Source organism: Sylvia atricapilla, chromosome 10, assembly GCF_009819655.1.
Source record: "Sylvia atricapilla isolate bSylAtr1 chromosome 10, bSylAtr1.pri, whole genome shotgun sequence".
Lineage (NCBI taxonomy): Eukaryota > Metazoa > Chordata > Aves > Passeriformes > Sylviidae > Sylvia > Sylvia atricapilla.
The window spans coordinates 18567414-18593431 of NC_089149.1; the positions used below are offsets into that span (position 1 = coordinate 18567414).

The 26018-nt window shown below is 45.0% G+C and overlaps 1 protein-coding gene across 2 annotated transcripts in view; it reads left to right on the plus strand.

Annotated features, from left to right (window-relative positions):
* The first annotated feature begins 253 nt into the window (after positions 1-253).
* The window catches only part of PPP2R3A (protein phosphatase 2 regulatory subunit B''alpha), a 50230-nt gene continuing 24465 nt past the window's right edge, over positions 254-26018 (plus strand). Inside the window, exons 1-2 of one of the 2 annotated variants that reach the window (XM_066326188.1) lie at positions 254-301; positions 11840-14261. In XM_066326188.1, the coding sequence (XP_066182285.1) occupies positions 12297-14261 (1965 nt within the window). In that variant the 5' untranslated portion in view covers positions 254-301; positions 11840-12296. Of the gene's footprint in view, positions 302-11839; positions 14262-19850; positions 20256-26018 lie in introns of those variants that run through there. The other variant, XM_066326189.1, reaches the window with a different exon arrangement.

Sequence of the window (26018 nt, forward strand, 5' to 3'; positions counted from 1 at the left end):
TCTCTGAGGCGGCCCGGGGGCTCTCTGAGGCGGCCCGGGGCACTCGGAGGCGGCCCGGGGCTCCGTGAGGCAGCCGAGGGCTCCGTGAGGCGGCCCGGGGGCTCCGTGAGGCGGCCCGGGGGCTCCGTGAGGCGGCCCGGGGCTCTCTGAGGCGGCCCGGGGCTCCGTGAGGCGGCCCCGCCCCCGGCCCGCGGCGCTGGGCGGGCCGGGCCGTGCGGAAGGGGCGGCCGGGACGGGCGGCGGGCGCCCGGCGGCGGGAGCGGCGCTGGCCACGGCATGGGACGGGGCGCTGCCCCGGCGGGTACGTGCGGGCGGGCTCACCCCGTGCGGGGCGGTGTGTCGGCCCCGCGGGGCCCGGGGCGGTGTCTGCGGGTGAGGAGCCGGCGCGGGGGTCCCGGCGTGGGCTCCGGCGCGGTCTGGGAGGCTCTGGCGGGGCGGGCTGAGGGCGCTGGGGCCGGCGGTGCCGGGCACGCTCGGGAGGCGATGCTCGCCGCGCACGCACTGGAGCACCGGCGCTCCGTGCTGTCCCGGGCCGGGGCTGTGAGCTGTCCCCGGAGAGTTGTCCGCAGGGGTAAGGCGCAGCAGGTTCTGAGCACGGCGTGTTCCCAGCCGGGGCTGGCCCGGAGGTGTTGACTATTGAGAGCTGGAAGTTAACGCCGCTGAGGGGTCCTCAAGCCGTTCTTTTGCTATGACCGCTTGCCCCGGCACCCTGGGTAGCTGGACCTTTCATTACCTTCACTGCAGCTGGGAATGAATACGTGGTCGTGAAAGCAGTATTTAATTTTTTTCCCCGATGTATTTCTTCATGAGAAAGAAAGGGAAGAGCTTTGGCTACCAGACTCCTTGGTTCACGGGTAGATGATTTCGAGATTAAGTTGAGCATAAACTTGGGAAACTTGAGTTTGAATAACGAGTGGAATGATTTATGAAGGAGGTGTTCCTGCCGGAGTAATTCTCTCCGCAGGTCATCAGACCGCGTTGGTATCAAGTAATGTAAATATTTTTAAGCCTGGGACTAATTATATTACCTCTGTTTTTCCTGTTGAAGAAGGAAACGCCGGGAGGTGTGCTGTTCTGTGCTCCCATCTTTGCAGAACTGCAGTCTAGGGAAGGATTCCAGGGGCAGGTAATCCACCAGGCTGTTTGCTGTTGGAGTGCTGCCTGCATGGCAGGGCACGTTTTTCTTGGTGGTGGTCTCATGGCTTTAGCTCACATGATGTGATGCCTGCTTCAGGAAATAACTCTTCCAAAAATTTACTTAAACATTTCTTTCAGTCACCTTCTCTCTTGATTGTTTTTTTGTCAATCTCTCAAGCTTGGCAGGTTTTCTCTCTCAGGTTGTGTGTGGGGAGGTTATTTTAGTGAGAACTTTGAGGAGATTGTCAGTACTGTTAGACTTTGTTATGTAAAATTATGTGTTTAATTTCTGCTGGATTCTGAGAAGCTGAAGAATGAGACAGTGGTGGGTTGTTTGGGTTTTTTCCCAGTATTTATGTATCTGGAAAGGGTAACACTGTATCAGTTGCTACTGATTTTTATGTGCCTGAAAGTAACGAGAAAAGTCGAAGTTCCCTGGTGGCACATGGCCAGTTTCTATTACCTAGACCTTTGCAACCACTGTCGTGTCTTATTATTTTGTACTTGTGATTTGCACAGAGGTGCAATGTTAAAGGTAGCTGTGGGCAAAGCTCCTCAAATTACAGCTGACTAATTTGTGAATGCCAAACACTGCAGAGATTTTCTGGTAAAGCACCTATTTAATTTCCTTCAGCTGCAGCCTGTGGAGCAGGTGATGAGTAACGTGGCTCAGGCAGTTCTCAAAGCTCTGTGGTGGAGCCCTGCTGGCTGACACTCATTGATGGTAGCCCTGGAGGTATAAATATGATGCTGCATGGTGGAATTTGTTTTCCCCTTTTTTTTTGATGGGTGGGGTGAGTGTCGGCTGGTGGTTTTTTGTTTTGAGTAAGGACTGTTCTCCATAGAGAACTTCTCTGCCCTTGAATTACTCAGAAAACCTGACATGAAGTAACTGTGAACTTGGCATGTCCTGGTGCAGGACAGAATTTGCTTTGCCTTCATTGTGTAAATGTCTTCCAATACTGATTTGACTTAAATGACTGCATGTTCTTCTTCCCCATAAGACCAGGCTTTCTCCTGTTACACCCAAATTTTCTGGAGGTTCAGTTAGAGCTTAGATCCTGTGCTCCAATTCTGTGAGAAACGGGACAGCAAAGAAGAACTGTGGGAGGAGGGGGATTTTCTCATCCATAATTAAAGTAGTTGAGTGCTGTCATAAAGAACTGTTTTCATATGTGTTCTGGGACAAGATTTTTCCAGCAGAATTCACTGTTGTATTTCCTCTGCTGCTTATGTCTCTGGGTCTGGTTTGTGGAATTTCTGAGTTAGGACTGCCAGGGCAGTTGTGACTAAGCAGGTGCTTTGCTTTGACCATATGAAACACTCCCTAATGTCACATACTTTGGAAAATCAGGGCTTGAGCACCAGAAACAGATTTATTCTCTTTGCAGGGTAAAATGAGGATAATACTGGAAAATATTATCAATGTTAGTGATATATGTGAACGCGTCTGTCCACTTAAAGTGAGGGAATCTGCATTTACCTGGTTTTCTGCCTTTTTTTCTTTTTTTTCTGTGTGTGTTGCTCTTCTTTTTAATCTGCTTCTATTTAAATACGCAGGAAACAGAGAGAAATTAAGTTCTCTTTGCTTTGTTGTTGTCTTGTACATCTCCCTGGGTTAATAAATGCACAGGAGAAATGATTTCCTCAATCTTACTGGGACGTCAGGTAAAAACACCTTTAGTTTTCCTTGGCAGAGGATGGGGGACAGAAAAGTTATGCTCCCTTAGATTGTGCGTTGCTTTGAGCACACTGATCTGTGCCTCTGGGGTGGCTTATCGAAGGCACATGCACAAAAACCTGTAGCAGTGCCAGGCTTGTTGAATGCCAGGACATGCTGCACCTTTTGGTGCAGTTTGTTGCATTTCGACAGCTGCTGCTGCTCCCAGTGCGAGCTGGAGGCTGGCAGGAATGGGCTTGTGGAAGCTGTGGTTGGTGGGAATGACAGCTCTTGGCTCCTGGGACTGCACCTCAGAGGAGGGGGTGGGAATGCAGCACAGAGTCGGAGCTTTTCTGTGTCACTGTGCTTGCTGCTGACCCATAGCTGTAGTACTCCAGCTGGGGCCAGATATGGGCTGGGGACTGAGGCTGCCCTGGAGACATGGGCTGTCACCTTAGACAAAGGGAATTCTACCCAAAATTTTGAATGCCTGAGGGCTGAAGTGTCTCCAATGCAGTACATGTAAGACCTGAAGAAGTTAGATATGTCAGCAATGAGAAATGCATGAGCTCTGAATAGATGGGCAATAAATAAAAGCAATTGTTTTGTTTTAGTTGTTACTAAATTAAAAGTGTATTTATCCTGCAGACCACTAGCAGATGGCTACTCTGCTACAGAAGAAAATTAAGTAAGTTTCCAAAAATGGTTTCAGGGAATCTGTAAATTGTAACCTCAGTCTCAGCAAAAGTTAATGACCAAGGGAATGCTATCTTGGACACAAATCTTCCTTTGTTATGTTAACACTTAAATAAAATCACTTTAATTTGTGTAAAGTGAATGGATACTCTTAATACTGAATTAACATTCCAGGGACAATAAATTTATCTTGCTAATATGAAATTATCTCTTTCCATATACGGTTATAAACAGCCAGGAGACACATTACTTAATCAAGCAGGCTGCCTGACCTCTGCCCTGAGCCTTGCTAATTATGTGCTTTTGAAGCTTGTTCACCTCCAGTGTTTTACTGGTTTGTCACCTTATTTTCTGTCAGTGTATCAGAGCTCAGGCAATAATTTTTCTTTTTCTTGTACCTTGCTGAACTTCAGCATGTTTGTGAATGTATTTGGGTACTGCTAAGTGAGCAAGATTGGTGGTTCTACACAGACATGGGGCTGGAACAATAATTAGTTGGCAAGGTATTTATGTTCAGTGGGTTGGCGTTACGTGGAAAATTTGTGTGAGCTTTTACTCTCTTGCTGTCTCATCTGTCTAACTGGAAACCAGTCTCCTGGGGTACAAATTCCTGTCTGGTCAGTTTTAGTTCCAAGACTGTGCAAACGGAAAGTTGAAAAAAGGTATTTCAGAAAAGCTGAAAAGGGTGACATCTTTCCTGGTGCTGTTAACTCTTCTCCTTCCCAGCTGACACCCCCAGTGACAAGCTTTGCACGGCCCTTGCACTGGTGCTCTCCAGCAGTTTCTGGTATGCTCGTGTTCAGGGACTCTGTGCTGGCGTTTGTGAAGGGGATAGAGGCACTGGAGTATTAGATAACCCTGTCACTTAACCTGGAGGAGTTACACTGAGTAATACTGCATTCACTAACTGCAAGTCAGTATTTTAAAACAATAGAGTATGGTCTACTACCAGGTTTATTTTGAAAAATCAGTGCAGACCATTATCATTGATACTAGCCCAGATCTTTTTGAGTGGTGGGCTTGCCTTACGTTGCTGTAAATGTGGAGAGGTTGTATTTAAGTTAGTACTGGGGGATTATTTTTCTTTGGGGTGAATCTGCCAAAACAGATTTCTCAGTGTAAAAACTGGCTTCTCTGAATGCACAGTGACTGCAGAGCAGTGTTAATGGTCCTGCCATGGACAGTGAGGCTCAAGGTCGTGTCTGCTTGGAAGCCTGCCTTGATGAGTGTTCCCACTGCAGTGATCTCCGTGGGTCACTGCAGGAATGCTGAAGCCCAGCTACAGCTGGTAAAGTTCGATGGTCTGGAGCTCTTCAACAAGAAGGCATGAGAGACAAACAAGTAAATATTCTGCTGTGTCTGGATTTTCAGAGAGATTAACAAAGGACTTTGTTAATGCTCCTTGAAGGAAATGAACTGCCATGGAGCAGCAGTGTAGCTTTCTCAGTAATTAATACCCGGTTAAAGCATAGGAAGGACTGTCAGCTTTTCCAGGGAAGAGTTTTCACTCCTGGTGGGATCTGTGTTAAGGCTTGTGTTGTTGAACCAAGTTATAAATGGCCCGGGAGAGAGGCTGAGTAATGAAGTGACAGTATATGCTGAAAATCACAGAATTAGGGTAGCAGAAGCAAAAGCTGGTTGCAGTTGCAGAAGGTTCTCACACTTGGTCGTAGGTACTTGATACCAGCAGATGTAAACTAATGTGCACAAGGCATAAACAACTCCCTGTGCAGTGATGAGCTCATAAGAATCTGTGCCATTCAAGAAAGTCATCTTTTAAGTAATGCAGATGAGGCTCTGTGAAACTCGCTCAGCAGCAGTCAAAAACATCAAAAAATGGCAAATGGAAAAGAAGAGGGAGCAAACCAACATGCCATGGTGCAAATCCATTTTGGTTTTGTGTAATGGATAACATACCCTCCCAAAGTTAGGGACAGACATTCTCCCCTCTCCAAAGAGTTGTAGTTAATATTACATAAAAGCAAATGACTGAAGAGCTTTTGTAAAAAGAGTAACCAAATAAACTGGAACTTAGCCTAGAAAATACATGTTTGGAAGTAGGAAGGCTAAGAGGAAGGATTATTATTGAAATCTGCAGCCATGGGAATATCCCTGTTTATTTTGCCACCCCAGCATGGTAAGAATTAAAGGGTGCAAAGTGGTGCCCATGCAAAAGTGGTGACTTTTGACAGAGGACGTGGAAAAACAAGTTCCCTTGACTCCGCAGAACCTTTCTGGGTCTGTGGCATCCTTTGATGAGACATTTCCCATGCACGTGCTTGTTTTACCCTGGTTGTTGTGGCACTGACCACCTAGTTCTTGTGCTGAAGAGTAGGTGAACAGTCAGACCCTATCTGCTCTTTCCATGCTATTTATGACTTTGGAGATTATTATATTTCTCTGAAGTCCCCTCTCTTCCTATCTGAAGTGCCTGGTCCTGCTCCATGATTCCTCACAGAATAGCTGTTTCAAGACCTCTGGATCATTATTGCTGCCCGTCTCTGAACCTTTTTTCTGAGGTTACATGAAAATATTGGTCTCAAAAAAGGGCTGAGCACCTTCCTCTTGAATATAGTGTTCTCTCAGTGGATCTCTGAGCATTTTACAAAGGACAATAGTATCTTTATTTCCTCTTGGAAGACAAGTAAGAAGGACAGAGTGAGTTAACCCAGGTGGTTATGAGAGCAGACACTTGAGAATGCATTATCTGAAAGCAGTGAGGCTGGAAAGGGGAAAACTATACAGGAGTAATAGTGATTTTTGAAAGGCAGCTCAAAAATTAATTTCTGCCTGTGGTTCTCATCTTTGCTGAATACTCTGCCCTTTTTGGGTTCCTGTGACTTAAAGTGTGTAATTGAACCAGAAAAGCTTATGAGAGGGGCAGTGGGAATGCTTAGGGGTGCAAAGTGGCTTCTGCACTAGGAGACCTCTGTAAACAAAGAGAAAGGAAAGAGGAGGCAGAGGGATGACATGGAGTTCTGTAAACTTGGGAATGCTGTGGACAGTGTGCATGGAGGTGCAGTGTCTCAGTACAAGATCTTGACATACTGAAGCTGGTGAGTGACAGGATTGAAAGGGGTGGTGGATGGTAGAATGTCTTGTCAAAAGATGCTCAGGATGCAAACAATTTCTGTTGAATCCAGGGGTGCTCAAGCACACAGGAGAGAAATCCTACAGAGGCTAGTAAGTACACACAAACGACATCCAGCTTCACAGTTCTCATGAACTGGGAACACTTGGAGACCAGGAGAATACTCCTAGGCAATGCCACATGTCTTTCTAATACTGCTCCTTGAGCATTGGAATTTAACCACTGTTGGAGACAGAAATGGTTGTTCTGTTTTTGTGTAATCCTGAAGGATGGGATTCATCGAATATAACTCATCATCTCAAAACCAGATTGTTAAATTCAGTGGGGTGATCTTTCTTTTTGAGGTGCTTCCCTATCTGCATTGCCTACAGACAGCACTGAACACTTAATGGCTGTGTAGGTGAGATGAATCCCACCTCTGCCATGGTTTTGTAAGAACAATAGCAAGTTACGGAAAGAACTCAGACAAAGATTTAGAGCAATGACTCTGAAGACATCTCAGACTCTCTGGCACTCCTGGAAAATGCTAAGAGATGATTTGATTCTACTATGTTAGTACTTGTAGGTGAGGAAATTGGTCTTCCTGAATGCTCTTTTAATTTAACATAAGAAAGTGGGATAGCTGTTTGTGGAACGTGATGTTGAACGTACTTCAATGGGAAATGATGACCCTTTTTCTAGAATGTGTGTAATTAAATATTGAAGCACTTGAGAATATGAGGAAGTGTCCTCTGGTTCAAATAGAAGTGCTTACTTTGAGTAGGTCAGATCCTCTAACTGGGGTTATGAGGCAAGTTGGGATTTGTAGCCATCACAGTTTATTGCAGCTTCTAAAACATGAAATAGCTTGGAGCTAAAACCTTTTAGAAATAAAGATTCTAACAGTTCTGGATGCTGTGCCAGTGTCAGTGGCATAAGCCCCTGTAATCTCCAAACTGTATGGGTGCAGTTGTGAGTGGTTTCTTCAATTGTCCCTTAAATGTGTGCACGTGCATCATATTTCTCCTGGTCTCGAGGACTGAAAAGCTGCTCTTCCCACCTAAGTCCTATATACAAAGTAGTTCTGTTGCCATTAAGCACATCAAAATATTTTAAGCTGTAAATATTTAAGAAATACAGGACAAAGGAACAACCCAGACCTTTTTCTTCTGAACTTCTTCAGTAGAGGAAGAAAAGTTACTCTTTTTTTGTCTCCTGTTCCTTCTTGAGAAGTAGTAAGTTGTGCAAGTGATGGCAAGTTGTTGATCACTTCCTTTGTGATGGGATCCAAAATAATTTATTAAGTGTCTGGTTGTAAAATTTCCACTTAATTCAGCAGAACTGGGTTTGTTACCAAAAAAAAAAAAAAAAAAAAAAATCTTTGGAAGAAATCTTTGCTTTCTTGTTTGCCTGCTTTTTTCTTCTGTAATCCATATAGCTTGCTCCCAAATCTGCTTTGCTCAGTAAATTCTAAACAAAACCTAATCATTTCTAAATAAGAAGATACAGTTAAATAGATGCTGCTTTTAGGTACCACAAGCCCTTCAAGGGGGTAAGACCTGACACCTGATTACACAGGTATGGTGATACACCTGAAGCTATACTGATGACTGTCCAAATGACAGGCCTGTTGTTCTGTCTTTGTTTTCTTTTACAAGAGTACCAAACTGTAGGGTTGGTCCTACCACACTTTCCACTAGAAGTAAGCAGTTCCACAGTGATGCTCAGACCATATCCTGGTGCAGGAAGGCTGGCTTACTCAATACTGTGTTATAGTGATTTCTAACTCATGTTGGTAGTGCTGCAGATTAAGGTTCAAGAGGACTTTTGGTGAGTTAGAGACTTTCAGAGCTATTGGGGCCCTGTCCTGTAGCTTTCTGGACTTCAGTTTGCAAGTGCTCACTGACAGTCCCAATTTGAACAGATTGTCATTGTTCAGTTATTTAACTTCTGCATAATTTTCGCATGAATAGACTTTCTTGTGTGTCTTGTGGAATAACCTTTTATATAATTAGTATCTGCAATAATTTTTTCCTTTGGAAAGTAATTTATGTCATCTTGCAGAGATAGGACAGACATAAAGCATTATTCTGCAGTCACACAAGAAGCACTATTCATTCACAGTTTGTGTTGTGAAGCCAGTCCTGTATCCCTGGGGCTGGGTTGGTTTCGTGGCAGCAGTCCTAATTACGGAATCTTTCTGCAGTGTTTCTGAACTGGGGGCTGCTCTAGAGTCAAACTGGAATGAAGTTGCAGCCTGGAAAGAGCCAAGTAGAAAAGTTTCTTGGTGCATTTGATCTTTTCATTCTACTCATAAATAGCAGGTTTTAGTCACCCACCAAGAGTCACAGCCGAAGCTCAGCTTGAGGCTGTGTTCCGGGATCTGGAAAGAGGGATATTCCTCTCTTAGGCTTTGCCCTGACTAGGTTTGCATGCTGTGTCATGTTCAACAGATTACACTCAAAGCTGCAACCTGAGCATGTCCTACCTTGGGCAAAGCAGTGGGAAAGGAGAGAAATTTCTGCTCTGCATCTGTAAGGATTTGTGCTGCTCCAGCCCTCGAATAACCTGAGCATGTATCTGCAAACAGTAATAATAAAACAATTAGTAAATAATTACCAGGAAGACATTAGCTAGTGTGGTAGGAAAGAGGCTATTGGGGTTTTGTATTGATTGTTTCATTACTTCCTCCTCTGATGCAGCAGTAAAAGGTGCTGACAGCAGAGGCAGGAGGCAGCAATCCTGTGTTGGCCTTGGCAAATTTGTGTTTGCACTGTGTTGGTTTGTGGTAGTACCAGAGGAATACAGGCAAACTGGAAAGGGATTGGAGAGTGCAGCAATCATTGCATAGACACCTAAAATTGTTATTGGGCATAGCTGACAATACAAGGTTAAACAAAAAAAGAGTCCCTTTAGGTTGGGAATCTAGGAGACCTTTTCCTTGAAGGAATAACCTTACAGAGGGAAAAGCTTCATTGCTTGAAGGTAGCTTAATTAGAGAAACTGGCTTAGTCAGTGATGTGGTGGGAGGAAACTACCCTTGGAGTGACAGAGGAAAAGGAGACAGTGAGTAATACATTATTACTCTAATTAAGAAATAACTTAATCAAGATGTAACTATTGCCCAAATTAGATATAAACCCAAATTGTTCTTTGCTGCTAAAAGGAAGACCAGTCTCTCCTTGCTGTGTATGACACAGAGGGAGAAGGAAGGAGCCCTCAGGAAGTCCTATGCTTTTTGAGAAGCAATATTAATTCTTTATCAAACTTGCTGTCCTGAAGGCCTGTCCTGTCTCTAAATATTCTGTAGTGGTGATTTCAGGAAATGCTAGAAGGCTTGTTTGAAGTTGATGGAGGCTCAGAAAAGGAAAAGCAGCAGACCTCTTACTCTGATGTGTTGAACAGATCAGTGGGCTTTTTGGAGGCCTAGCATGAGTTTCCTGACAAAGCCCATGAAGGCATTGAGGAGCCAATAGCACTTTTAAAAATGTGCTTCTGATTCAGCGGAGATTTTAGCAGTGTGACAGTGAGGCCTGAGAGGAGTGAGTGGAGGGTGTGAAGTGTGTCTGGTGGGTTTGTGAGCGATGGTGTGAGCACCTCACGGTGTGGAAAGGGTTCTGTGCATGTCCTTTCTCTGCTGGCACCTTGACTCCCTGCCGTGGCTGGAGCACACCTTGTACATGTGTCCCTGGGACACGCCTTGTACCACTGCTCATGGCTGGGCAAGGAGCACAGCCGGTACCACTGCTGTTCCCTCGGCAAGGGCACACCTCGTGCCTCTGCTCATCCCTCGGGATGGCCCTCCCGTGCCACAGGGGCTTTGGGGCACTGCCAGTGGGTGTGGACGGGAGCAGGCCACCACACGAGGAGCTTGGCCCGCAGCTGGGATGGGCAGGTGGCAGCCTGTTACACAGCCCAGCATGGCGGTTGGCTCTTCGTCCTGAATGCAATCTTTTCACTGCCGTGTATAATCCAAAGAACAAGCCGGGAAGGGCTCTTTACCTGTGCCGCTCCACGTAACTGCAATGAGCAGCTGTGGTGCTTCACAAATCCCATTGAATAGTCTGGAATCGGTGCTTCTCAATGTTAAATTAAGGCATTAAAATGTGTAAAATGTGAATGTTTAGACTTGTGCTCTCCCCAGCTGGTAATTACAACAGCACCAAGCTCTTAGGGCATTGCCCCGTGTGTGCTGTGTTTGTCCAGGCTTTGAGCTAAGTTGGTGGGATGGAACTGTGGGGAGGGCAGTGCTTTCATCAGGTGCAGGCCTGGCCTTTCGTAGTGCTGGATATTTACCTTTGAAGAAACAAAAATAAACGCGTGCTGTGTAGTGACTTAGCTGTGTGATTTAATAATGTTTTATTAAATCAGTTTCTGTTTGTACAGGAATAGAAGGTGCTCAGAATTTCACTGGGGTGTTTTAATTTGATTGTTCATGTATTAAAGAAAGATGAGGTTATGTCTAAAATTCAAGACCCTTAAATCTGAGATTTGCTTTTTTTCATAACAAAGTTAAACAGCTTTTGAGTTTTTGCTGGTGCAGTTCTGACCATGATCATAGGAATGCAGCTGGAACTGACTGTGCTAAGTGTAAAACACTCAATTCCTAGTTTTCATAGGATTAACCTTTATACAAATGTTACAATCCTCAATGTCTACAGCAGTGGACTTACTGTATTAAATATGCTGCTATTTATGGGTTGTAAGGGAAACAGTTATTCCTCCTTAAAACATACTGCTATGGTCCCCAAGACCTTGGTGAAAGGCTGATGGAAGCCAATGTGGCCTTTACTAAAGACTGTACATTCTTAGAGGCATTCAACTACTTTGCTGCAGGCTTTTTTCGGCTTTTTATAATCCAGAGAGCTTAGAAATCCTGAAAGTGTTTTTCTCTACTGCCCTTTGCCTTATCTTTAGAGCTTTGGAAAACAAAAGGCAGAAATTCACAACAGGATCAAAATATTTTGCTCTATTAGAATTAAAGGTAATGTTTTGCTCGGTCTGGGGAGGAAAAAAAGCAAGTCTGAAAAATATTAATGAGTTGCTAAAATAGAGCTGTTAAAATGGCAGTACACAGACAGCCTGTGTATAAATATAGGCCAACTCCTCAGCACTGCTCTTATATGGTAGATCTGAGTGAAAGAAGACTATCAGCCTGCTCTGTTCTGTGCTGGCCTGTGTGCTGGTTGTTCTGTCTGGTGCCAAATGTTTGGTAGTAGACAAGGCTGTGTAATACATGGCAATCATAATAACTGTCACCTTTATTTCTGTTGCAGGGACCTGTTTCACCACTGTGAGAGAGGAATCTCCCAAGCACACTGTGGATTTTTTCTCCGTACATGCTGCTGGATTCTCTACCTTTTACTGACTCACCCAAAATGAGAGAGAAAGGGTCAAGCAGAAATTGTTGACATGTCACTTCTGTCCAAGAACTGACTGGATTTTATGGCCTCTGCTGGAGAAGCTACCTGGACCATTGGAAATGGAGCAGCTTGTGCTGTATCTCTGCTGAGCAAGGCTTTCTGCATGGAATACAAGCACTGAGGTGCCTTAAGTTGAACCATGTGCAAGTTGCACTAGTCATTGTAACTGTACTGCTGAAACCACTCCAGATTTCTCCAGGGCTTTCCAAGGCCGTAGCTCCTCACACAGTTTGGATGTTTTCAGTTGACATTTGAATGTTTTCATCCAATGTGGTGTGGCTGTGAAAAGTGAGTTTTCCCTGTGAAGTTGATGGTGAGTTTTGCAGCCTCACTTCCCAGCGTGGGCTGTGCTATGGCAGCGACCTACAGGCTGATGGTGACTTCAGTGAACTGCTACAGCAGTGTGGTGGTAGAGAGGCACTCCCAGCACACTGTGCACTACTGCACAGGCTCCTGCCAGCTCCTCAAACAGGGGCTCACCTGCATAGTTGCACACCACAGTGTCTGTGCAGAGCTCAGTGTCCAAGATGCCAACCTGGACCATAAAATTCCTGTTCCTGAAAATGGTCTTGCCTTGGCTGGAAATGAGGACTATCACCAAATCCTCCCAAATAGTGCAAGAATCAAGAAGGGCTCTTCGGTGCAAGCCTTCAGCAGTTTAAAAGACATTACTGGTGAGGCAATAAACCTTGCCAGTGGTAAAATAAAGGAATTCTCCTTTGAAAAGCTCAAAAACTCGTCCAGTCATGTGGCCTACAGAAAGGGAAGGAAAGTTCGATCAGAGTCTTTCAGCAGACGATCCTTTGATTTTGACTTGATTTATGGGCACTTTAACAATGATGAGAACTGCCCTCCATGTGGCTCTTTGCAGAGTCACTCACCTGTGGAGAAATGGCAGGAGAGAAATGATGCTCCAGAAGTCACCGTGAATCCTGTGGTTCCCTTCTGCCCTCATTCCTTTCCTGAAGAAAACTTCATTACCCAGATTTTAGAAAAGCACAAGCTAGATGGCTCTTCTGGTGGGGATATTAAGGTGTGCCTGGACATCTTGCTTAAGTGCTCAGAGGATCTGAAAAAATGCACAGACATCATCAAACACTGCATCAAGAAGAAGTCTGCAGATGTTGGTGGAGGGAACAGCAATGATCCCCTGGCTAATTCAGAGATGATATACATGAATCTGATGACAAGATTTTCTTCCTACCTGAAAAAGCTGCCCTTTGAGCTGAAGACAGCAGGGCAGAGAGAAGCAAGTGACTGGGCAGAGCTTGTGAACTGTTTCCATGGCTTGCAGCAAACTCCCTTTCCCCTGGTATTTGGTGATGAGCAGCCCCCCAGGTATGAAGACATCATTCAGCTGCCATCCTCAAGTGCAATTCCTCTAGTCCTACCAGATCAGGGTGAGGTGACAAGCACCTCACAGTCCATCCAGACGGGTACTGTGAGCTTCACCTCCAACTCCCTGCCCAGTGTCCCTCCAGAGAGCAATGTGAGAGCTGTGAAAGATGCTCTACCTCAGTCACCAGCCCCGAGCCCCTGTGACTGCACATCTGCCACCGAGGCGCTGTACATCGAGGAGGAGTCTGATGGGGACAGAACAGCAAAGACAGAGAAGAAGGCAGAGCAGAAGAGAGGCTGGCAGAGCCTGGAGCACAGCTACCAGCGAGCTGCTGGTTCAGACCTTCCTGCTGATGCTAAAACAGAGTGGGCCAGGGCGGGAGATGCTCCTGAGAAAACTGCTCCTTTAAAACCAGTGTCAGATCCTGTGTTGTGTGGTGCCCAAGCTGCTGTCCCCAAAGGAGCCCAGACATGCAGTAGGGTGGACAAGGAGGAGATAGACAAACTGCTGCTGGACTTGGAGCACTTTTCACAGAAAATGGAGAGTGCTCTGAGGGAACCCTCTTGGAAGGAGGGTGAACCTGCCTCACGGCAGGGTAGGCAGGCTCCACCTCTAGCTCTTGAACCCAAAAGTAAACCTGCTGATCCCCCTTCTTCTTTGTCAAAAATCATGGAAACCAACGGTCATAAAATGGAAGAGGATGACAAAGCCCTTCTACTGCGGATCCTGGGAAGCATTGAGGACTTTGCCCAGGAGCTGGTGGAATTCCAGACAGGCAAGGGAAGTTTGTCCAAGGAGAGGGAAGTGATGCAAATTCTCCAGGAAACTTTAGCAACTCCTTCACAGTCCCTGCTTGCAGGGCAGAAAAGCCATATTGGGGCTGCCTCCAGAGACTCTGCTCCAGCTGCAGTTCAGCAGGCTCCAGAAGTAATAAAGGTAAGAGAACCAAGCTTTTGATGGGATAGTGAGTAAAATGAGCATGGGAAAATGTGGAAGGAGTGAGAGAATCGCATCTAAGTGCATTGCATTGTGCTTTGAATGCTGCAGTGTGGAATAATGTGTTCAACCTGGCAGAAATGTTGCCTGTATTTAAATATAAACAAAAAAAGGAAACTGAAACCCATGAGAAAATAAAATAGGTCCTGACATGGAGTTTCACCTTTGAGCTTGACCCTTTCCTGCTAGTGCTCCTGTAGACTGTTCGCTGGTGGTTTAAATGGGTCCCTTATAATAGGCTACAATAATAATTACTTTAATAAGCACAAATAATTACTTTATTTCTGGGACCAAGTATTGGACTGCCTCTCAGCAGTTCAGTGAGAACTGATTCTTCCACCTCTCCCTTTCCCATCTCTGAGAAGCCTTTCTTGTCCTCCTCATCACTGGTTCCTAAAGAGACCAATCCTCCATGGGACAGAGGACAGAGTCTCAAAGGATTTTTGCTTTCCCTGTCCCCAGTGCATGGAATCATGTGGAATCTGCATTGCTTGTATCTCAGATGAGGAGTAGGTTTTCCCAGGAAAAAGGGTCTTGATGGGAGCCTGCCTTAGAGGGAAACCAGGGCTGTCTGTCGAGCACTCAGTGCTTTTCATTTGGTGACAGCTGATAAATTTCAAGAAAACTTGTTGCCATACTTCCAAATGGGCAGTAACTGTAGAGATTACTTCAATTTCCAAAATCCCCCTTCCACAGAGGCACTGAAAAAGTGCCCAGGTTGTAAGTGAACTTTCACAGCTTCTTCCAGTTGGAGCTTAATGTGCATGTTTTCCAAACTGGCCACCTTTGCCCAAAATTTGATACAGTTCTGAAAAAAGGATGTGTGGGATATGTCTTACCCTACATGATGGTGCTGAGATCCCATTAAACCAGGCTCTCCAAGAGTTTGTTGTTGCTCTGGGCAACTTTGCTTACAGAAAATGGTATTCTGATATTTCCAGCAAGGGAAAGAATATTTTTCCTCAGCAAGTGAAGAATTAAACAGCTCCAAAATATCTAAAGTAATCCTTTGTAATCTTGCCTTGTACATTATTTTAGAAAATTTTCCAACTTGTGAGTTCAAACAAAAATATGTTTGATGAAGTGTGACACTGGCTTTGTGGCAGATTTTATGTAATGCTTGAAAGTGGGATGCATTTATGCTGCCAAGTGGCTTCCCAGTGTGGTGCCTTGGCAGGTTGTGTTCCCCTGATCCCACCTAGCTGTGTGTTAGTTTGCCCCCAGCCGGCCTTCCATGGACCTGTGTTCCACAGCTACCAGAGCTGTGGTCCTCTGTGCAGTCACACGACCCTTGCCTTGTGCAGATGCCCAGAACCCAAGACCCTGGGAGAGAAGAGCTGTTCTGGGGAGGCAGAGGATGTGGAGGCAGCTGGTCGCCCCAGCAGAGAGCAAGAAGGCACTGGGCTGCTGCCTCTGCACTTGCCCCGAGGTTAGCTGTTATGTGTGGCAGTGATGTGTCCCTTACTAGGTGTAATGGAGGAAATATATCCATATTCCTGGATCACTATGGATGTAATTGAAACTGCGTATGGATTCTCACTTGGTATTGCATGTGTGCCTCAATTTTGCAAAGTATTTGTTGTATTTTCTTAAGGCTCGTAAAACTGTTACCAGAGGGCTGAGACTGATGAAAACGCAGCACGCCTTTTGTTTGTGAAGGTTGTGACAGATTTAATATCTCTCAAATGCTAAGCAATGGAAAAGGAGAGGGGGAATCCTTCAGACCAGCCTGTTCTCTAGCTCAGCTGGCTTATCTGTGATAAATCTGTGCTAACTTATATCAGCAACACACTTCCTTTTTATCATAAACCCAATTATGATCCTCCACAGAGAACAATAGGATTACTTGCCTCTTCATCTTCAAAGCCCAAATATTTAGAAAGTAGGAAATGAATACTCAAGAAGTCCATCAATTTTGCAGAGCCAATAATAAGGGCATCATGCTTCTTTTGGGCAGGCCAGAGGAAGCATTGCATACTTTTACACTGTCCAGCATTTCCCATTCTGAGATCAAGTTTTCCGTTGCATATCTCTAAACCTCCTAACTATTTGTTTTGGGATTTCCTGTTCTCTGTGCCTGTCTTAAGCTGATTTTTTAGTATGTTGGTTTTGAAAAAAATAGTTCAGTGAGAACAGTGCAGTTGGCTTTTAGCGGTCAGCAAGCCCCCTAGTACTTAGCTGCATTTTTGCCTGTAGAGAGGAGGGCTGTAAGAATCCTGGATGGACCAGGAGGTCTGAGGGAATTGGGGGAAACTGGGACCAGTAAGCAGTGGTGAAGGTGGAAATGGGGCTGCTGGGGTGCTCTGAGCTGATGTGCAGAAATGCTGAGTGTTAGGGTGTGTTCAAAGGTAAAATGTCATATGTGAAGTCCTTGGAGAAGTCAGTGGTGGATGTTTTTGACCTCCTGTGACCTTGGTCTGCCACCTGTACAGGCTGGCTGATCTGACAAGGTAAATTCAGCTAATACTCAGAGGGGTGCTCTAGTAAAAGAACCCTAGAAAAATCTGTAAGCAACGTGGTCCTTCTGAGTGTAAGTGGTGCAGGGCTCTGCTGCCTGTTCTGCTCAGGTGTTGTATTTTAAGAGCTGTTGAATAAAGTTTATGAATAATTTTGGGAGCAGAGGTCAGGGCCAGGCTTTGATACGAAGAGACCCTTTTGGTTTTTGTCCCTCCACTGTTGGATATCTCCTCAAAAGGATTATGTGTTGTAGTGAGCCAGAAAGAGCAGTTCTGCTTCCCCTTTCTCTCTCCTCCTTGCCTCTACTTCCTATTGTGTGGTTCTGAAACCTTCTTTATACTGACTATGGGGCTTGTATGTAAGTTAAACCTAACAAACATTTTTGTTTTCTGCCATCTTAATAAGTGGAATAGCTCAGCCGAGATCAGATGGGTGATCCAACTATTTTTGGCCAGGGACTGTGGATCTGGGAGCAGAGGGTTTGTGGGGTTGATAAGACCACCTTTATGACCAAGCTGTATCTCAGGTGGTGGAGCCTTGAATGAAGTATCCACAGGCTGTTCCCTGTTTCCACATTTCCTGTGGGTGTGCTCTAGGTAGCTGTGTCTAATCCTGCCTCCCCTGGATGGGTGGGTGTTTCTGGGACTTTCAGAACGTTCTTAACTCCCTGTGCCCTGAAACACCATCTCAAGGCCACACACTTTGCTTTTTTTTTGTATCAAAATGTCTGTGTTGTGTGCCTAAATGAGGGGGCCCTAAGAGGGCTCTGATGGGAATTAATTGTTTCTGAATCACAGAAAGTCAAGGTTGACCTTGCAACTTTGTAATTCTGCCCCCTCATAATTTTGTGCACTTCTTTGTTTTGCAAATGTAATTATGTTCTTATCAAGGATCTTGTATGGAGTGATTAATTGTGGCTTCTATAATGTCACAGTAATTTTAACTTTGTTCTGAAATCATTGTGTATTCTCAAAATGTGTCTAAAATATAGTGTAAAACTTTCTGAAAAATCAGCTTTCATCTTACATATGTTAGAAATTGTTTTGATCAGCTATTGATAATACCTGTCATTAAAGCTATACATGCAGTCTGGCTCCTAAAACATTAATTATTCATTACTTCTCATTCATTCATTACAAATAGTGAACAGCTATGGGCTTTTTTTTTCTGTTGGTAACAGTTACTGAAATAAAAACAAGTATTAAGTGAATCTAAAGTACCTCAGAATGAAAGGCAACTAACAGAGGCAATGTGGCGTCTCTCACCTTTAACCTGGGTCACCTACAGCAAGGAGGGATTTCTGGGTTTGTGGTTTGTGCAGCTGGTCTTGCTGTTGAGAGCAGACTTTTCTGCTGTGGGTTTTGTCCAGTTGACTTTGAAGCTGTTGAAACAAGGTTCTCTTACTGTCAATTTCTCATAGAACTGTATATTTATATCTTTATTTATACCCACCTTGTGTGTTTTGAGGCTAGGAAGTAGCACGCTAGAAACCTGCTATTCCAAACCACTGGAAGACAGACACAGTGAGCCTTCCTATGGATTACTTGCGTTTTTTCAAGCCATCAGTAAAAACGTCTGAAATTTCTGAGATCCTTTGTGACTCATTAATTTGAGCATGCAAAGTACTTGGCTGTGCTGGGTTTTTGAAGTCGAAACTAGTGGCTGCCAGATTAGTGTGTCTCTTTAATGCATACGTCTGTCAAAGGTCTCTCTAGCTGGTCTGGATGCAGCTGGAGGTCAGAGGGGTTCCTTGGGCTTCATTTCCTCTGCAAGCTGTAAGCAGAACATGAAGTAATTCATCACTTGCCACAGATGATTCACAATAAATCACCTCCTGACATGCTGCTGCATGAGATCTGCAACACTCCCAGTACAGTGCAGCCCCATGGGCTCTTTAGGTATTACCTTAATGTTTAGAAAAAATTGTCAGAGTGAGAAAAACCAAATTTGTTCCAAATGTGTTGCATATGCATCTGTGTATCCTTTATTTGGTGGCAGTTCCACTACAAACATTCCTGCCTGCCTTTTTCTTTTCGGAGGTTATTTTTTCATCCTCATCCTCTTTGTGCCACTGTTAGGCTTTGTGCTCATTTGGGCTTCATGTTAACTTAGGCCTTTCTACAGGAACCCAGGAAAAGACATCAGAGGCATACGTCCAATAAAAGCTTTCTGTTGTGAGGCTCACTGAGATCTTTGCATTTCAAATGCAATACCTTGATGAGAGCAAGCCCTGCTAGCTCAAAATTGGGTGTTCTTCTGTGCTACTGAACTCTGACAGCGTCCTGGCAGAGTGGCTCACGTTTTACTGTCAAGTAAGGGAAGCAATCCATGGGACTCTTTTGTGTGGGAAGAATTGGATTTAGGCCCTTGTTCAGCACCATTCTTAAGATAAGAGGGAGAGAACATACTTCTAAGAGCCTAGACAAAGTTAGAGCAAGGGTTTGAAGTCTGCTTGCTCCAAGTTGTGCAGAGGAAAAGTAGACTATTGTCCCCTGAGAATTGCTTTGCCTTTGCCTGGTGAGAGTTAAGGGGAAAGTGAATAACAAGAATGATGCATTTTGATGTCTTTAGGAAACTGTTTCCTTAAGAGCTGCTTGGGAATGACTGAGTTTATTATCCAAGATCATCCTTATGTGCTTGCTTGGCATTAAAGGAACTAGATGATTTGCTTTTTCCAGCAGGAAAGAAAAAATGATGTTTTTTGAAAATTACAGCCTTCAGTCAAGAGTGGGAACTAATTGTGCTCCTCTGCTTCATCACCTCAGCAGCAGGGACCTCAAACCACTGCCATCCCACAGGCAGGGCCCTTGGCTGAGCCTCGTTTAACTCTCGCTGAGCCCAGCTGACCCAGGGGTGCCCCTCGGGTCTCAGCACTGGAGCACACAGAGTAAGAACTATTGGGGAAGATGGTATATTTAGCCATTCTGCAGAGTATCTAATTTTAGAGCTCTTGGTAGTGGTGGTGGGTGCTTCCTTTCTTGTGTCACCCCTGGCCTATTACAAGCCAAGGACAGATTGTCTGTCATGTAGCCAGCAGGGAAATAGATTCACTTGTAGATCATGTTTCTCAATTAAAGTATTACAAGAAAGCAGAAGATCCTGGTGGTACTGAAAGACACTTTGAATATTGGTTAAAATAGGGAGCTCTGGCTTCAGGAGTGACATAAAATTGCTAGATGTTGTCCATGTGAAGAGAGAGAAGACATAATATGTTGAAGCCATTGGTCATTTTTTGCCTGTAAAAAATCAAAACCAAGAAAGCAACGTGCTGGTCTTGACGTGGTCTCCTACAGAGTGCCCGTGCCCCTCCTGGAAAGGTCAACATCTGCTTAGGAGCTGCCCAGGATGATGATCAAGGAGAGTTCTCTGCGGAGGGACCCAGATCTGGGAGGGGAGCTAGCTTTCCTTGCCAAGGGCTGTGACTTTGTTCTTCCATCTCGATTCAAGAGGCGGCTCAAGGCCTTCCAGCAGGCCCAGGTTTGGACACTCGGCATTTCTTTATCTTTTTTTTTTTTTTCCTATATTTTTTTATTGGGTCAGAGAATCAATCTGTGTCCCCCCTAGGCGTGTCTATTTGCAGAAAGTTATTTGCAGCTAGATACCAGCAGGTTTAAAAATAAACCTTCCAGGCTTAGATTGCAGAGTTTAAATGTCTTTGTAAACAAGGGGGGAAATTAACAGCAAGGACAGTGATTTAATAATGGGGAGAAGCATTGTAAGACTTAAGTACTTTCTGTGAGATTTTTTTGTGTGATTGCTCTGAATGTTTGTTGTTGCATGTTGGGAGAACCACGACGTTCTGCTGTGAACTGTACAAATCTGTGCACACCAGCCTACTTGGCTTTGGTTTTTATGATTTTACCATCCCAAGGTGCTTCTTTGTGCTGTTTCCTACCCTTTCTGGGCTGTGGCTGAAGGAGATAATAGAATCGTTTAGGCTGGAAAAGACGCTGCAGAAGTGGAAATTGTATCACAGCTGTATGTTTTTGGTAAATCCCAGCTGCTGTACTCGCTCTCTGGAGCAACTGACAAAAGATTGGATGTGCTGGGACACCAAATGGACATGTAGTCACTCCAGATTTAGAGGGTTCACTATTTGCTGAAATTGGCCCATCTTGAGCTTTATTTATATTTAAATAATGGGTGACCTACCCAGTGAGGAAGTTAAAAAGTTGAAATGAGGAGCAGTGCAGCTGTTTCCTAAGAAACAGCATTAAAATTGCTCCAAAACATATTGTGGCACATTTTTTCATGCGTTCTGGTGACAGGTTAAAGTACATCTCAGAGGTTAATCTCTGGAACGTGTGTTTTTCACTCCCTGGGGGAGAATTGGGTGAGGTAATAATGTGCAGTAATGGCTTGGGCGGGGCCGAGCAGTTTGGAGAGACTGTCCGGAACCAGAGCACAGCTAAATTCCCTCTCCAGGGTTAGTCTGCTCACTAAGGAGATAACCGGGGTAGGGTTTGCAGAGGGGGATGAGACCTCCGGGTAGAGCAGCTGGAAAAATGGACGAGGCTTGGTCTGAAGCAGGAACAGTTTCGCTGCTGAATGCTTTGGGAATGACTGCTCTGGGGCTGCTGGTTCAAGGCAAGTGAAATACTACAGTGGCCACTTGCAGTATTCAAAAAAGATGGTCTTTTTCTTTTTTCCTTGCTACCTCCTCACCGTGTGCCACCCTTCTCTTGCCCTGGGCCCCACAGGTCTTTCTGTGAGCTGGCTTAATTCATAACACGGTAGAATATCATCCAGCAACAAAGCCAAGTCTGTTTGCTGCCTTTGCAAGTGGGTTAAATTGGTTCCCAGAGTGACAGTGGACCTCTGGAGGTGGAGGGCAGGGATGGGACTTCTCCCACGTGGCAGCAGTGGGGTTTAGTTAAATGTTGTGCCTTGTGAGGCTATACCTGGAGCCTGGGATGAGCTGAGTAGAGGCAACTGGGCCCAGTAAGAAAACAGAAGTGCTGGCAGGTGAAAAGTTTGTGATAGGGAGCAGAGAAGTGAATGAGAAGTGCTTTGTGGAACACATAGATGTTGGTCAGGAAGGCAGGGGAGACAGGTGTTGGTAAACTTTACCTCAGGAGCTGGAAATTTCAGTTCTTGTGCTTATCCTTTGCAGGGCTATTTATGGAGGGATCAGAGAGCCTCCCATAGCAGTGCTGGGAGGAAGAGAAGTCCCTAATCCAGCATTTCACTTGTAGGAATACTATTTCTAACACTGGGTCACATCTGCACTGCCTTTCCCCAAGGGCAGGGATTTGCCAGCCCCTCTTGGTGACTGACCTCTCACAGGCTGTACTTCCCTCAGTGTCCTCCAGCCTAACCCTCCCAAGCTGCAGTTTGGTTCCATTGTCACTGTAAGTGCCATTCTAAGGCTGCAGGCTGTGTTTAGTCCTTGGGCTGCCCTCAGTGTCTCCTGCTGCCTGATCCTGATCCCAGATTTCCCTCCTTTACATCTCTGGCTGATCTCTTCTCATCACTTTTTTGAAATTAAGGCCCAAAACTGGTCCCAGGAACCAGATGCAGCCTCACTAGTGTCAGACAGAGAGATAACTTCCCCTGTTTTCTGGGCCTTACTCCTAAGGCAGTCCAGGACATCATTTGCCTTATTTATAATCGCTCATGCTCAGCCTGTGCACTCCATCCCCTCCACAAGCCCTTTTTTGCAGGACTGTTGCTCAGCCAGTGGGTTCCCAGCCTGAACTGGTGCTGAGGGCCATGTCTGTAGGCACACTTGTCAGCAGAGGTGTGTGAGACCTCTGCAAAACTCAACTGGATAAGGCCATGAGGAATTTGATCCAGCCTTACAATTAGCACTGTGTTTACTCCCACCTAAGTCCTTCTGGGTTTCTGAGTTGCTTAGGTAGAGTTTGTTTTCATTTCTGTTTTGCTGTGGCTGTACTTTGTTTCTGCTGGTGAGTTTGTTTCCTAGAAGAAAATATTCTCTCCAGAAATGCATTTTCTCCTAGCTCTGTGATGTTTGGAGCCATGTGCAGATGAGCTTTTGTTCTTGCTGTCCTTAGAAATGGGTAAGAAAGAGGCAGCAGAAAGTTCATTGATGGGAAAGGGCTTCGAGAAAAAGAAAGTCTTGGGCTAGAGATACAAACCAGTGCTGGAGAACTGATGAGCTTTGAGGGTGGCTTGTGTCCAGGTACCATCAGGCATCAGGAAGGCAGGAACTATGAAAAATGAAAGGAGACATTAAGTCAGCACTGTGGACTGCGAGAACCCAGGCTGAGTCATTGTACCCTAGAAGAGAGGATTACAATATCCCGTTTGGAAATAAAACAAGAAACTGGTAAAAATATTATCTAGGACCCTCTGTTGGAGCCTAGGACCAGAGGGAAGAAGTAGAAGGAACTTGAGCATTTGATGTGATACTGCTTCCTTCCACGGAGTTTTCTGCTAGGACTGGCACATCCCTGGGAGACTGGGATGGCAGAGATTTAGTCTGTACTTTGTTTGTGTAGCTACAATGAGGCTGTGGTTCTGTCTGGTTTATTTATAACACACATGTCACTATTTTTGTCTGCCTGTAAATAAATTGTATGGCTGGCAGAAGGTGATACAGTGGATGGACAGATTTTAGTTAGGGTAAATTACAGAATGCTACAGAGTGGTATTTAAAGATGGCCTTTATTCTCACCTTTCCCTTGAGCAAAAAAAGGAAAAAAAAAAGTTTATCTGCTAGTTATTGTAACTAAGCGAAAAGATTTATTAGAGTATTTGTTGTTTCCTTTCTTAGTTGTCCTCTCTGAAAATGCACATCCCTGTTGGAGAAGTGTGTTCTGCTAGGCAAACAGAATTTAAGGCTAATTTTTTGCAATAAGAAACTGTTTATTTACAAGGAATTTCCACAGAATTTCCCATCATACCACTTTCTTAATTTTTTTTTTTTTTCCACAAAAGGTTGTAATTAACTTCTTCTTGTACCCATAGTGGTTTGCCTCTGGTTATATCCATCCCAGAGTATTAATTTGTGAGGTTGTTCTAGGGAACAAAATCCTCAAGGACTAGTTGCCACTCATTTTTTTCTCTTTGTGTCATGGACAGCTCATTTCTTATATGAGAAGGCAGAAGATAAAGTTCAAAAATTGTCTTTCTGTTTCTGAGGCAGAATGTGAAAAGCAGCTATCCCTAAGCAATGCTTGCTCTTAGTTTGGCTTGGACTGAGCAGGAGTGAGTGAGTCAGACTTACTGGGGAAAGTCAGCTGGGATCCTGTGAGTGGCTCTCTCCTTCAAAGCCCAGCAGAGTTCCCTGTATTCCTCCTGTAGGTGTCTGTCCTTCTGCCTTGTGTGGTGGATGTGGATCAGGAAATTAATACATTCTCTGTGGTCCTGGCTTGTGTGAGCTGGTACTGAGCATTGCTGGCTCTGGAAGTACCTGGAGGCAGAGGAGTTGCTCAGAATTTTGGGAGGTGGAGACCTGGGCAGAGGGGGTGAGTTGTGTTCCAGCACGGTCAGCTCAGGCTGTGTGCCATGTCAGGATGTGTGTAAAATGCAGAAGGGGAGGAAAATGGCCCAGTGCTGTTGTGCTCTACTTGGGGCTTCTCTTCACCTTCCAAGAAAACAAAAATACAATTTTATCATTCCCATGTATAGTAAGGGAAGTAAGTGAAAAGTCAGTCTCCTTTGAAAGAACATCTTGGTTTGTGGAGCTTTTCATGAAGTTTGAGTAATTTCTCTTTGTTCCTCCCAGTGCTGGCAGCTGGGAGTGCCTGTGTGTCCTGAAGAGATTAGGGAGCAATAAACCTGTTTGTGAGAAGTGGCCTTCCAGCAAACTGATGTGAAGTCCTATTATAGAAGTCAAGTGGCTGCAGTTGGCGCCTCGACGTTTTCCAGCTTTGCATTGTTTGTATGAATATGGTGCTGTGAGAGACCAGCAGGGACTTCCCCTCTGCTGGGATCCAGAGAGGGGAAACTCCTGAGCAGAGCGAGGTGCTGGCTGGAGAAGCCCCTGGCTGGGCAGGGTGAGAGCAGATGGTAAAAGCAGAAGTAGTGATTTGTATGATCCCTGGGCTGGGGCCAGGTGCTCCCTCCCCACACACATTCACTTGGTGTGGGCTTTGCTTTTGGTGCTCCACTGAGGAAAGGGCAGGAGGAAGCCAGGAGAAGGGTTGTCTTTTACTTAACCCGGTGAACTGTGCTCCCAAAGTGATGGTCCAGCTCTCCCCAGCTTAAGCTCTGCCACCACCTCAAGATTACCTGCATTGTCCTACTGCAGGACAGAGTGACCAGGGCTGATGCTCACCCTCCTCCAGCACTCGTGAGCCCCAGGAGCTCCCGGAGCCTCTGGGCTCCAGCATCACTCAGGGGCAGACACCAAGACGTGCAATGTCTGAAGGAGGACAGGTCTTGGCAATCAGGCTGGCTCTCCAAAGATTAAGAGCTGTTCAAACTCTGAATACTGGTACTGATAGAAATACTGAAGGCTGAAAATGATCTCCAGCTTTTTCTGTGCAGCAAGACAGAGGGGAAGACAACTTGAAGAACCCCAAGCTCCAGGTTGATGTGTTCTGTACAGAGCAGTTAAAGACAAAAGTGTGCTCTGCCTGGTGGAATGTGTGTGCCGGTGTTCCTGCTCTTGAAATGGGGCAGCATTTGGGAGAAGAAAGAGCTCCTCCCATTTAAAGAAAGAGCCATGAAGCAGAGGAGTGAAGAGGAGGAAAATCCTTCTCTCTCCTTTCATGGGTCTCTGATGAATATAAAGTATTATAAAGTATTATAAGCTGCAGGTAAAAGTAATGCTTAAAGAATGTTTTACAATTTTCACTTCTTTACCTTATTGAAAGCAAATCTGTGGCTAATTTGGAGATTCAGTATGTGTTAAGAAAGAGGCTCCAAGTTTATAGAAAATAATAAGGCAAAGTCAGTTCATCATATACATTCTTCTGCATTTAGTGGACTCAGACTTGGCTGCTTTATCCTGAAACCATTTTGTTTTGAAACGGTTAGAATAAACAAACTGAAAGTTGCAGCTGTATTTACTTCACTGTTGCCTTCTGAGCCTTATCACATATGTTGTTACATTAATAAAACTCTTGCATTGGAACCATTGTGCAATGGGAAAGCCTGTTGCCTTTTCTCAAGAAAGAGTGTCTTTGTGGGGGAGCAGGGAATTCTTCATCCCCCCCATTTCAGCAGCTGATTTTTCAGTTTATACTGTAGTTACTTGTCAAAGTTTAAAAAATGTTCCCTCCTATGTCTGAAAAGTTCCCTGGTTTAGGGTCTCATTGTGTACTTAAA